Source organism: Aythya marila (genome assembly GCF_965140915.1).
Source record: "Aythya marila genome assembly, chromosome: 20".
NCBI lineage: Eukaryota > Metazoa > Chordata > Aves > Anseriformes > Anatidae > Aythya > Aythya marila.
Window position 1 is genome coordinate 1053745 of NC_139061.1, and position 12255 is coordinate 1065999.

Consider the following 12255-nt stretch of genomic DNA (forward strand, 5'->3'; position numbering starts at 1 on the left):
CCTTCCCCGAGGTGACTGTGACACCGGGGGACACCCCGTGCCGGCCCCGTCACACCCCCCCGGGCCCCTCGGTGACCCCCAGGCACCAGGGGACGCCCGTGCCCAGCTCCACGGGGGCATCCCGGGCACCGCGGGTCACCCCCTGCCTGCCGCGGACACCCGCGGACGCCCCCCCGGGCCCACGGCGACCCCCGCCACCCCCCCAAGCCCCGCCCCCGGCCCCGCCCCAGGCCCCGCCCCTCCCCGCCCCCGCGCCGGCGCCCTGCGCCCCCGGCCCGTCCCCTGCCGCCGGTGCCGCCGGAGCCGCAGCCGCAGCCGGAGCCGCAGCGGCGGGGCCGGGACCGGGACCGGGGCCGCGGGGCCGGGGCCGCGGGGCCGGGGCGCGGTGCGGCGGGGCCGGGCCGGGCCTGTCGCGGCGCCGTGCGGCGGGGCCGCATGAGGTTGATGCTGCTGTGCTGCACCTGGAGGGACGAGCCCATGGGGGAGGAGGAAGGTGCGTGACCCCGGCCCCGCCTGACTCAGCGCTTCCGCCGGCCCCCGCCGCCCCCCCGGCCCCGCGCTGCCCCCCCACGGCCTCCCCGCGGCCCCCATCCGGCCCGCGGCCCCCCGCGCTCCCGCATCGCCCCCTCCCCATCCTCCTGCCGCCCCCCCCCCGCGTCTCCCCGGTCACCCCCGCGGCCCTCCCCGCGCCCCCTCCCCCCCCGAAATCTTCCCCCGCGTGCCCCGTGCAGCCCGCACCCCTCCTGCACCCCTGCGTGGTCCCCTTCATTCCCCATCGCAGCCCGCAGCCCTACGTCTGCAGCCCCAGCTGCCCCCAGACGTTCTCCCTGCGCCCGGATCTCTTCCCCTGCGCCCCCATGCAGGCTGCACCCCCACATCTCCCCCTGCATCCCCCCCACACCCCCAATCCACAATCCAGCCTGTGTCCCTCCGGCATCCCTACATCCTGCATGCACCCCGTATCTAGTCTGTGCTCCCCTGCACCCCCACATCCCCCTAATGCGCCCCCATATCTCCCCCTGCACCCCCACATCTCCCTACTGCACCCCCATATCTCCCCCTGCACCTCCACATCCCCCAAGGCACCCCCTGCACCCCCATATCTCCCCCTGTACCCCCGCATCCCCTACTGCACCCCTACCCAGCCTGCACCCCCATCAGCCCCCTCCAGCCTGACTCCCCCCTGCACCCCCAGCTCACCCCTCATCCCCCACCCAGCCTGCATCCTTCCCTGCACCCCGACATCCCGGCTGCGCCTCACATCCACTCTGGACCCCTTGGACTCCTCGCGCCCCCATCAGACCCACTCTCCCGGTGCCCCTGCAGCCCTCCCCGTCCTGCACCTTCCTGCCCTGAGCCCCGCACCCCCCAGTGCGCCCCATGCCACCCTGCAGGCCCCCATCCTCCCCTGTCCCTGTGCCCTGTTCCATTTTGCACCCTTCCCCTGCATCCCTTCCAGTGCCGTCATCTTCCTCATCGCCCTTTGCATCCTTGCGTGCATCCTGTGATGCTCCTGCACCCTGGCTGCCCCGTGCCCCAGCACCCTCTGTACACCCTCTGCATCCTCCTGCACCCATCCTGCGCCCCTGGTGCCTCTGCAGGCAGCCCTCTCCCTGTCCTGCATCCCCATGCTGCTCCTGCGCCCCTCTGCATCCCTGCGTGCGCCTGCATCCCCCAGCACCCATCCTGCACGCCTGTATCCCTGCATGTAACTTGGATCCACTGCACCCCTTCTATCCTGCACCCCTTCAGCTCCTTCCACACCCCCTTCACCCCCCCCACCTCCCTCTCTGCACCCATCCAGCACCCCGTCTTCCCCATTACATCCTCCAGCACCCATCCTGCATCCCTCTGTATCCGTGCAAGCATCTTCTGTTCCTCGCATCCTGCAGCCCTTCGTTCTTTTGTAGACTCCCCTTGCCCCCCCCCTTCATCCCCTCCTGCACCCACCCAGCACACCTTTGCCCCCTTTCCCCCCCTGCACGCCTCATTCACCCCTTCATCCCCCTGGCACCATCCTGCACCCCAGCGTGTGCCCCCAGATCCCTCCCCACCCGTGCCCCCCTGCCTGCCCACCACAAGCACTCAGGCATCCCCAATGTCCCCGCTCTGTGCACCCCAAACATCTGTCCTGCAGCTGCGACCTGCTGGGCCCCCCAGTCTCCCCACATCCCCCTGACCACTGGGCACCCCGACATCCCCCACACCCACATCACCCCACCCCTTCCTCCCTGCACCCCTCTGCTGCCCAAAGCCTCCCCCATCCCCTTGCACCAGGCACCCCCGCACCCCCTGCGTCCCCATCCCACCCAGTGTCCCTTGTGAGGACCCCCACACCCCCCCTGCACCCTCCCACCCCAGGGTCACCCCTCCTGCCCCACCGGCATCCCCCGCCTGCCCCACACTCCCTCCCCGACTCCTGCTCCCCTCTGTCCCCCTTCCCTGTTGCCCTGTGCCCCTCCATGTCCCTGATGCCCTGCCAGCCCCATGGGGCCTGTGTCCCGATGTCCCCATGTGTCCCCTGCACCACCAGCCCCTGGAGCCACCCAGCACCCCGGGGACGTGCACTGGTCCCCTTGGCACTGCCTCTGGGGGAGACCAGGGGGCAGTGTCCCAGCCGGCCCTCTGCCGAGGGGACGGGGACTCTGCCCACGTCCTGGTGGCAGAGGTCAAACCCTGCCCCGTGCTCAGCCCTGTCCCCACATCCCCCCATGCTGGGGACACGAGCACAGTGACCTTGTCCCCGTTACGAAGCCCGGGGATCGATGGATCCATCGATTGGGAACCGGGGGTGGCTTCGGTCCCTGCGGGCACAGGGGGGTGGCGCAGGCGGCCGGAGCTGCGAGCCCGTGGCGTGGCCGTGCCCGGGCTGGGGCCGGCGGCCGGGTGACAGCCCTGTCCCCCAGGGACCGACCTGCCGGTGTGTGCAAGCTGCGGGCAGGGCATCTACGACGGGCAGTACCTGCAGGCGCTGAACGCCGACTGGCACGCCGACTGCTTCAGGTGGGACCCGCGGGGGCGGCACCGAGCTGACAGCGGGCGGCCGGGGCTCTGCCCCCCCTGCGGCGTCCCGCGGGGTCCCGGCCCGGCTTCCTGCCCCCCCCTTCCCTCCCGGGGGGTGCGGAGGGGCCGCGGGCTGATGTCACCGCCACCGGCCCTCCCCGCTTCCTCTTTGTCGCGCCCTCCCCGAGCCTCGAGCAGCGGGAGGCGACGGGAGGAGGCCGGGCCGTGGGGGGGGCAGCCCGGGCCGGGGGGGGGCTCGGTGTGGCCGTGCCGGGCTGGGCCGTGCCGCCCGGTGCCGACCCGTGCCGAGGATGCTGGCGGCGGTGCTGAGGAAGAGCCGGGCGCTGAGCGCCGGAGCCAAGTAAGGGGGGGTGGGACGGGGGGGGCGGGATGGGACCCGCGCTCCTCTGCAGCCCCGGGGGGCTCCTGATCCCCCCCCCCACCCCTGGTGCTCGCACCCCGCACCCCGAGGCTGTGGCGGACACACGGACAGAGGGACAGAGGGACAGGCGGGCGGCCACCAGCCCCAGCGCAACCCGCGCTGCGGGGGCTGCAGCTGGATCCGGCCCCCCCCCGCGCCCCGGGGCAGGCGGGTTTCCGGCAGCCTGCGGCCTCCCCCCGCGGCCTGCGGGGGGGAACGGGACGGGACGGGACGGGACGGGACTGGCGGCGGCGGCGGGGGTAAAAGGGGGCTGCGGGGCGGCGGCGGCGTTTGTGGCCCCCCCCTCCCCCGTGTCACCCATCGGCCGCCCCGTCGGGGCGCAGCGGGCGGCGGCAGCGCGGGGGTTAAAGGGGCGGGGCCGCCGTGGAGTCCTCGCGCGGTGACGTCATGGGGTGGGGAAATTCCGCGCCGTGACGTCACGCCGCGCTGGTGTTGCTCCTGTCCCCGGGGGGGGGGGCACTGCGGCATCGCCCCCCCCGTACCACCCCCCAACAACCCCCCGGCACCGCACCCCCCCCAGCCCCGCAGCCCCCGTCCTGCTGGCCCCGCGGGGCCCTTCCCATACGGCCCCGGATTTTGGGGTCCCCCCTTTTGGCTGCCCCCCCTCCCCCCCCCCGCGCCCCATAAATAGCGGGGGCGGCCGCGTCCTGAGTCACGTCGGGGCCGTGACCGTCAGCAGGGCCCGCGGGACCCCGGTGGCACCGGGACCGGCAGCGGGTGGGTGGCAGACAGACAGGCGGACACACGGACACACGGACACAGCCTGCACTGGCAGCCAGGGGAAGGGACTCGCCGTGGGGCTGTCACCCCGCGGTGTCCCCATGCGACCCCCCGGTCCCCACCGCAGGTGCTGCGAGTGCGGGGCGTCGCTGTCCCACCAGTACTACGAGAAGGATGGGCGGCTGTACTGCAAGAAGGACTACTGGGCGCGCTTCGGGGAGCTGTGCCACGGCTGCGCCGAGCAGATCACCAAGGGGCTCGTCATGGTAAGGCTGCGGGGACCCTCGCCCACGGCGCTCTCCGCGTGGGTCCTCGCGGCCGCCGGAGTTCCCCATTGCGCGGGGAGGAGGCCGGGGGTGGCACCCGAGGGTGCCGCGTGCTGACGGAGCCTGCCTGCCTGCAGGTGGCCGGGGAGCAGAAGTACCACCCCGAGTGCTTCAGCTGCCTCAACTGCCACACGTTCATCGGGGACGGGGACACTTACGCGCTGGTGGAGCGCTCCAAGCTGTACTGGTAGGTAGCAACCACAGCGGGCAGGGCTGGCGGGTCCCCGTGTGCGTGTCCCCCCCGTGCCCACCCCTCTCCTCTTGGCCCCGCAGCGGGCACTGCTATTACCAGATGGTGGTGACGCCGGTCATCGAGCAGATCCTGCCCGACTCGCCGGGCTCCCGCATCCCGCACACCGTCACCCTCGTCTCCATCCCCGCCTGCTCCGACGGCAAGCGTGGCTTCTCCGTCTCCATCGACCAGCACTGTGGCACCCAGGGCTGTGGCGCCGAGCATTCGCGCACCGTCCGTGTCCGAGAGTGCGTAGCCCCGTCACCGCGGCGCCGTGTCACCCCCTTGCTCCTGGGGGTCGGGTCCCTTCAGCCGGTGGGAGCTGCCTGCTGCAGGGCCTTGTTGGCGTGGGAGAGTGAAGGATAGATGTGACTGTGGGGTCCTGTCTGTGCAGGGTGGGGACGGTGGTGGCATGTCCCTGTCAGCTGGGGTGGCTTGTGGACGCTGTGCCGGCATGTCCCCAGCCAGCAGGGTGGTGTGGGGCGCTGTGCTGGTGTTCGCCCTTCTGCCAGCAGGGCTGTGGGTGCTATATCAGCATGTCCCCATGTGCTCGAGGTGACCTGGGGATACCATGTCAGGTGTCCCCCGTGGGGTGACCTGTGGGTAACATGTCAGTGTGTCCCCATGTGCTCATGGTGACCTGTGGGCACCGTGCTACAAGGGGTGACCAACAGGGCCGCTCAGTGTGTCCCCAGCCAGCAGGGACACAGCCACAGGGGCTGACCCCCTGCCGCACGCTGGCCCCGCAGGGTGGACCCGGACTGCATCAGCCCTGACGTGAAGAACTCCATCCACGTGGGTGACCGCATCCTGGAGATCAACGGCACGCCCATCGGCCACGTGCCGCTGGACGAGGTACGCTGCCCCCGCACCTCCCAGCACGGCCATCCCGCGGGGTGCCCCCATGCCACCCCCGTGTCCTCTGCGCCCCCAGATTGACCTGCTGATCCAGGAGACCAGCCGCCTGCTCCAGCTGACCATCGAGCATGACCCCCACGAGCCCCTGGCCCGCGAGTCGGCGCTGGCGTGCAGCCCCCTCCCTGACCTGCGCAGCCCCCTGCGCTCCCCGGCCCCCACGCCCTGCGGGGAGCTCGGTGCCATGCGCCAGCGCACTGTCATGTAAGGCCGCCGCGCGTCCCCATCCCGTGATCCATCCCCAGCCATGCTAACACCAGGGTGACCCCGCATCCGTCCGTCTGTCTGTCCCGCAGGAGGAGCTGCAGCACAGACAAGTCGCCGGGCTCCAGCTCGGTGGGCTCGCCCGCCTCCCAGCGCAAGGACATCGGCCGCTCCGAGTCGCTGCGTGTCGTCTCCCGCGCCCACCGCATCTTCCGCCCCTCCGACCTGATCCACGGCGAGGTGCTGGGCAAGGGCTGCTTCGGCCAGGCCATCAAGGTGTGTCACCGAGGGGGGGGACACCGGTGGCACCCTTCCCAAGCAGAGAGCCCCTGCCAGCTGTGGGCAGCCACCGGTGTCATGAGCTTGGTGGTCTCATCTCCCCCGGCCCTGCTGTGGGGGGAGGACGTGGGCGATGTGTCCTGGGGGTGTCCCCGGAGGTGGGAGCCAGCGACTCAGCGCCTGCCCTCTGCCAGGTGACGCACAGGGAGACGGGCGAGGTGATGGTCATGAAGGAGCTGATCCGCTTTGACGAGGAGACGCAGAGGACCTTCCTCAAAGAGGTGAGTGGCACGCGGCTCCCTGGGCTGGGGGGGACAAGGGATGGGGCTGTCCTTCCCCATGCTGGTGTGGTGCATCCCACAGGGGTGGTGCTGCGACAGGGCTGGGAGGGGGTGTGGGGATGGCCAGGCAGCTCCATGCCCATTCAATCCAGGGCAATTAGCGCAGGGTCTGCCTGGGGAGCACTGGGGTGTCCGGGAGGGTGTGGTGTGCCTGACGGGTGCCGCACCCCCAGGTGAAGGTGATGCGCTGCCTGGAGCACCCCAACGTGCTGAAGTTCATCGGGGTGCTCTACAAGGAGAAGAGGCTCAACTTCATCACCGAGTACATCAAGGGGGGCACCTTGCGGGGCCTCATCAAGAGCATGGTGAGTGCTGGGGGGAGCAGGTCAGGGGGCAGCTTCACGCCCCCACCCCGCGGCAGGGCAGGACCCCTCCCCGTTTCCCTCTTCCCACAGGACAGCCACTACCCCTGGAGCCAGCGGGTCAGCTTCGCCAAGGACATCGCTGCTGGCATGGTGAGCAGCCCCTGGGGACGGTGCCGCTGAAGGGGTGGCTCCGTGGGCTGGGTGCGTGGGGGGGTAGAGTGCTCCCCACACCTGCCCTCATCCCGTCCTTCCCCCAGGCCTACCTCCACTCCATGAACATCATCCACCGCGACCTCAACTCCCACAACTGCCTGGTGCGCGAGGTAAGGCTCGCCGTGCCTGTGCCACCAGCCCGGCCCAGGGGCTCGGCCCTGGGTGGCCCCATGGGGCTGGCCCCACGCCTCATCCCCCTCCCTCCACCCAGAACAAGAGCGTGGTGGTGGCAGATTTCGGGCTGGCACGGCTCATGGTGGATGAGAAGAACCAGCCCGAGCATCTCAAGAACCTGAAGAAGCCGGACCGCAAGAAGCGCTACACGGTGGTGGGCAACCCGTACTGGATGGCTCCTGAGATGATCAACGGTGAGCGGTGCGGGGGGCACGGGGACAGCTGGGGCTCGTCCCCAGGAAGGGGACACCTGGGGACAGACAGGACATGCAGTGTGACCTGACCCATCCATCCCTTCAGGGAGGAGCTATGATGAGAAGGTGGACATCTTCTCCTTTGGCATCGTCCTCTGCGAGGTGAGTGCTGCTGCCCCCGTGTTGTCCCCAGTGCCACCACGCTGTCCCCGCTGGTGCCCATCTGTCCTCCCTCGCTCCCTCCACAGATCATCGGCCGGGTCAGCGCCGACCCCGACTACCTGCCCCGCACAACCGACTTCGGCCTCAACATCCGGGGCTTCCTGGACCGCTACTGCCCCCCCTCCTGCCCCCCCAGCTTCTTCCCCATCGCTGTCTGCTGCTGCGACCTGGACCCCGAGAAGCGGTGAGTGCTGGTGCCTTGCGACCCCTAGCTTGGGGACATCGGGGTGCTCGTGTGGCCGGGGGGGCTGCCGGCACGGGGGGTGGCACACCACGTGCCACATGTCCCTCTCTCCTCAGGCCGTCCTTTGGCAAGCTGGAGCAGTGGCTGGAAACCCTGCGCATGCACCTGGACATCCACCTGCCGCTGAGCTCGCAGCTGGAGCAGCTCACCCGAGCCTTTTGGGAGACGCACCGGAGGGGAGAGGGGGGGCTGCCCCCCCACCCTGAGCTCCCCGACAGAGCCCCCCACCTGCACCCCGTCTAAGCTGCTGAGATGGGAGCCGCAGCCAGCATCTCCTCTGGCCCGGGGCCGGCCCCGGAGCCACCCTTGTGTCCCCTGTGCTCGCGCCCCATCCCTGGGAGCTGGCTCTCCCCGGGCAGCACAGCCTGCACGGCCCCCCGTACATAGCCCTGGCCCCCCAGGAGCGAGGGGCGGGGGGGACATCCCCCCCTCTGCTCACTTGGTGACCACACGGCCCCCCGCTTTGCACGCCCGGGGGCTCCCCTGTCCCACACCCGCGTCCTCGCGGAGGTGCCTTGGGTTTCCGTGAACTTGCACTGCAACACAGTAGGGGCGTCCCCGTTCCTCAATGAGTGGTGGGGGGCGCGGTCCCTGTCCCCCCCCCACCTCCCCACCGTTGGGCATCCTCATAGCGATGCCCCGGCTGTCCCCACTGACGCTGCTCCCGCCCCGTCCCTGCGGGCACAGCAAGCGGTACCTGCAGCGTGGGGATGGGCACGCAGCACTCCCCACGTCCCCACAGCGCTCTCCCCGTCCCTGCTGCCTGCGCTGTGCCGTGACCACCACCACGTCCCCGGGGGGCCCCTGGGCTGAGCCAGGTCTCTGTGCGCCCGTGGGCACGGGGACGTCTCGATCCCCTCGAGGGCCAACACGAGGGGGCCGCTCCGTGCGGTGCTTTTCATGCTCTTTATTCAGGTTCATTTTCTGTAAGATATTTAAAGAGAAGAGTTTGTATTATTTTTTCATACGACGTAGTTTGCCATTTGTCACTGCCTCAGTTCTGCTTTACCGAAGGATGAAACTGTGAAGCCTCTCCGCGCACTTTGCCCGGGAAGTCAAACGCGACGTCCTCTCTGGAGGCGGGAAGGGAACTCAAACTGTGATGTACCCCGGCCCTCGGTCAATAAATCCTTCCCCGCTCGCTGCCCGGCCTGCTTGGGACTCGCTCGCTTGCACAGGGGCTGCCCCTGCCAGGGGGGCCCTCCTCCTGCCCCCCAGGACCCCTGAGCCATATTTCCCTGCCCCCATGCCCCAGGGCTGGCCGTGCGCTGCCCCTGCTCTCCGCAGTGCTGAGCTCCACGAGCAGCGCAAGGCGAGGTGGCCACGCGCGGTCCAGCGCAGGCAGTGGTGGCCCTGTGTGTCCCTGCATCCTCGCTGCCTTCCCAGCCCAGCTTTCGGTTGGCTTTGGCGTGTGTCCAGGGCAGTGACGGCTGCTTCCGTGTCACTGCCTCAGCCACACTCGGCTTCCCGAAGGCTTCTCCTTATCTGCGGGCACCAGCTGGAGAAACATCCCCGAGGGCCACCATCATCAAACCAGGGTGTGCCATGACCGCCTGAGGGGACAGGGGCAGGCTGCGGCGTGGGCATGGGGCCACATCCTGCCTGGGGGAAGGAGAGGAGGTGGCATCTCATCCTTGGGGATCTTCAAAAGCCACCTGGAGGTGGTCCTGGGCACCCTGCCATGGGTGGCCCCACAGGAGCAGGGGCTGGAACAAATGACATCCCCAGGTCCCTGCCAGCCTCAGCTATCCTGTGGCCGTGGGGTGCAGCCACCCTGGAACAGGTCCCCAGCTACATGGGCATCCCTGCCCTGGGAGGGTTTCGAGCTTTGGCTGGAGAAGACCTCAACTCCCAGGTTTTGTGTCTGCAAGCAGCATGGGGGGAGATGGAGGGGATGGGGTAGTGACAACGGGGTGGCCCTAGGCAATGCTGCAGCCAGGCAATGAGACTGCACAGCCATAAGGAAAAGGGAATCAGATCCAGGCTGGATCCATGTGCATCACAAGGAAAACCTCGTGGTTTACTGCTCCAGTGCTGCCCGGAGTCAGGGCCTTCAGGGCCGTGCCAGCAGCCTGTCCCCTCTGCTGTGTCCCTGGCCACTCCTTTGCTAAAGGGGCACCTGGGGGAGTTGGGGGGAGATGGTGGCTGCACCCCATGGAGCAGCCTGAGCGCACCCCCAGCCAGGTCCTGCACCACCCCCGTGCTCTTGTCACCCTGGTGAAGGAACAGGAGCGCCCGGTGCCCTTGGTGACATCACGCTGCGCCGCTTCTCCACTCCGGGCACAGGACACCATCGCCGCGGGCAGCTGGGCTCGTGCGTGCCCTCCTCCCTGGGGACCGATCTCAGCCAAGCCGCGGCCGTGCCCTGCGCAGCCCCATGGCCCCAAACCCTCTGCTGCCGCCGGACAGTGACACCCCGCGGGACCCCTCGGCTGCTGCCCCCCAGCCTGGCAGCGCCTCCACCCCATCCCCACGGGTCCCCGAGCCCCCCCGCAGCTGCTTGCCCTGCACGGTGATGGAGCTGCGGAGCGGGATGTGCCTGGTGCAGCCAGTGACATCGAGCCGCTTGCTGGTGGCCCTGCAGAGTCCCCTCGGTGCCCGGCGGGTGGGAGTACAAGCGAGGGCCAGTGGCCGGCCGCAGCCTGGACCAGGGCAGGGACAAAGCGGCAGCCACTCAGTCACCCCCATGACAAGCAACTTGTCCCAGGCAGAGCCACCAGCTGGGGGCTGCCCCCCGCAGGACACTCGCAGGGCCCCGGCCCGGCCCCAGCGCCGCCGCAGCAGGGCTGTTCTTAGGGACCAGATGACCCAGACCGAGCCCAGCACGGAGGTTTTGCCACCCCCGTGGGTCGATGTGAAGACCCAGCTGCCCACACCCCCAGCCCCGCAGCGAGCCCCCCGTGCTGCCCACCCCACCAGCAGCTCCCCGTCCCCACCACCGGCACCACGCAGCCCCGCAGCCATCACCAACACCAAGCCATCCCACAGGGCCCCGCAACAACCCAGGGACGAATCCAGCTACCGGTGCGTGCTGCACCGGGCCTCCCCGGAGCCTGGCACCACGCTGGGCTCCTCGCCCCTGGAGCCCCCACCAGCCCAGCCCGGCATGGGGGCCTCAGCCCCGCGGGAGAGCAGGGGGGTGCAGAGGGCAGAGGCCCGTGCCGAGGAGCAGGAGGAGTACCACTGCGCCCTGCACCGCATGGCCAAGCGGCTGCGGCGAGTGGTGGAGGCGGAGGTGGCCCACGGGGGCTCCTGGCCCATGGCACCTTCCCCGCCGCCACCTCTCAAGAGGGACAAGGGCACCCAGACCAAACCCGTGCCCGTGCTCCCACGCCCCACTGAGCACTCCCCCGAGGACACCCATGCCCCTGGTAGGGACCGCCAGGGCCCAGCTGTCCCCCCGCCCCTGGTGCTCACCAGGGATGTCCCCACTGCCAGGGCCCTGCCCAAGCCTGACCCCGACTCGGCTTGGTGGCCCCTGGTGCACTCGGAGCAGCAGGTGGCCCCGCGCCCCATGTCCCCATCAATGAGGCCGAATGCCACTGAGCTTGGCTCCTTGGAGCTGGGTGCCATCACGGAGGTCACGGCGGGCAGAGGTGGCTTCAGCGAGGATGTGGCTGAGCTGGCACCATGCGGCAGAGCCCCTGCCACCGCTGTCCCACAGGAGGTGATGCCCAAGAGCTTCCCCTCTGGCTGTGACACCAATGATGGGGACATGGCAGGCAGGGAGCCAGAGGCCTCTGGATTTAGGACCTTCTTCATGGGTGAGTTTGGGCTGAACCTGCTGCGATTGGAGCGGGAGGGAGTTGTGAATGCGGCGAGAAGGGCCCCAGGAAGGACGTCAAGGATGTCCTTGTCCCCTCCACTCCACCCTGGCCACAGGGATCCAGCCAGGGCACAGCCTGGGGACATTGCGGAGGGGACATTGCATGGGGGCAGTGGTCACCAGTGTTAGCTGGAGCTATCACTCACTGCCCTTCCTCTCCATTGCAGATCTGGCCGACGGGAGGCACACCGACCACCTCTGGTCCCTGAAAGGTGAGGCCGGCCCCTTGTTGCAGTTTGTGTAGGGCCTATGTAAACACAGCGTTTCGATCCCAACTGTATAAGCTCAGGTCCCTCGGCCACCAGGCCTGGGCAGGCAGCAGGGCCCCCTCTGCTGCCGTTTGAGCTTCCCCACCACACTGCTGCCTCCCTTGCCCTGCCCCTCTCTGCAGCAGGGACACACCGACACACCGTGCCACCTGAACCGTGCCCTGTGCTGGCCCTGGCCTGAGTGGGGGGTCTGGGGGGAGCTGGGGGAACATGCAAGGAGCCCTAGAAATCCTCAGCCGCTACTGATGGAAAAACTTGCTTTTCTTCGCTCTGGCTGTTGTCCTCTGCCTGCTCCGGTGCTGACCCCTCTCTGGCTGTGGCTCCAGACGTGGAGGTAAGTGATGGC

General features: G+C 69.5%; 1 protein-coding gene across 2 annotated transcripts; it reads left to right on the forward strand.

Annotated features, from left to right (window-relative positions):
- Nucleotides 1-315: 315 nt before the first annotated feature.
- On the forward strand, nucleotides 316-8955 carry LIMK1 (LIM domain kinase 1). Of its 2 annotated transcripts, XM_082776137.1 has the most exons (16): nucleotides 316-493; nucleotides 2907-3003; nucleotides 4293-4431; nucleotides 4569-4678; nucleotides 4765-4971; nucleotides 5473-5578; nucleotides 5658-5842; nucleotides 5935-6118; nucleotides 6316-6402; nucleotides 6636-6767; nucleotides 6858-6917; nucleotides 7025-7090; nucleotides 7192-7348; nucleotides 7455-7510; nucleotides 7597-7754; nucleotides 7871-8955. In XM_082776137.1, exons 1-16 carry the CDS (start codon nucleotides 436-438, stop codon nucleotides 8055-8057), a joined length of 1989 nt encoding a protein of 662 aa, XP_082632263.1. In that variant the 5' UTR covers nucleotides 316-435; the 3' UTR covers nucleotides 8058-8955. The 2 variants fall into 2 exon arrangements, with proteins under 2 accessions (XP_082632263.1, XP_082632264.1); XM_082776138.1 differs by lacking the exons at nucleotides 316-493; nucleotides 2907-3003 and adding an exon at nucleotides 3086-3364.
- Nucleotides 8956-12255: the final 3300 nt, after the last annotated feature.

What these genes read in the sequence shown, in the direction of transcription:
- LIMK1 (XM_082776137.1), top strand. Translation starts at nt 436, where the DNA reads ATGAGGTTGATGCTGCTGTGCTGCACCTGGAGGGACGAGCCCATGGGG. An exon ending in GGGGCCTCATCAAGAGCATG is followed by an intron (nt 6,768 to 6,857) that starts GTGAGTGCTGGG and finishes CTCTTCCCACAG; the next exon opens with GACAGCCACTACCCCTGGAG. An exon ending in ACAACTGCCTGGTGCGCGAG is followed by an intron (nt 7,091 to 7,191) that starts GTAAGGCTCGCC and finishes CCCTCCACCCAG; the next exon opens with AACAAGAGCGTGGTGGTGGC.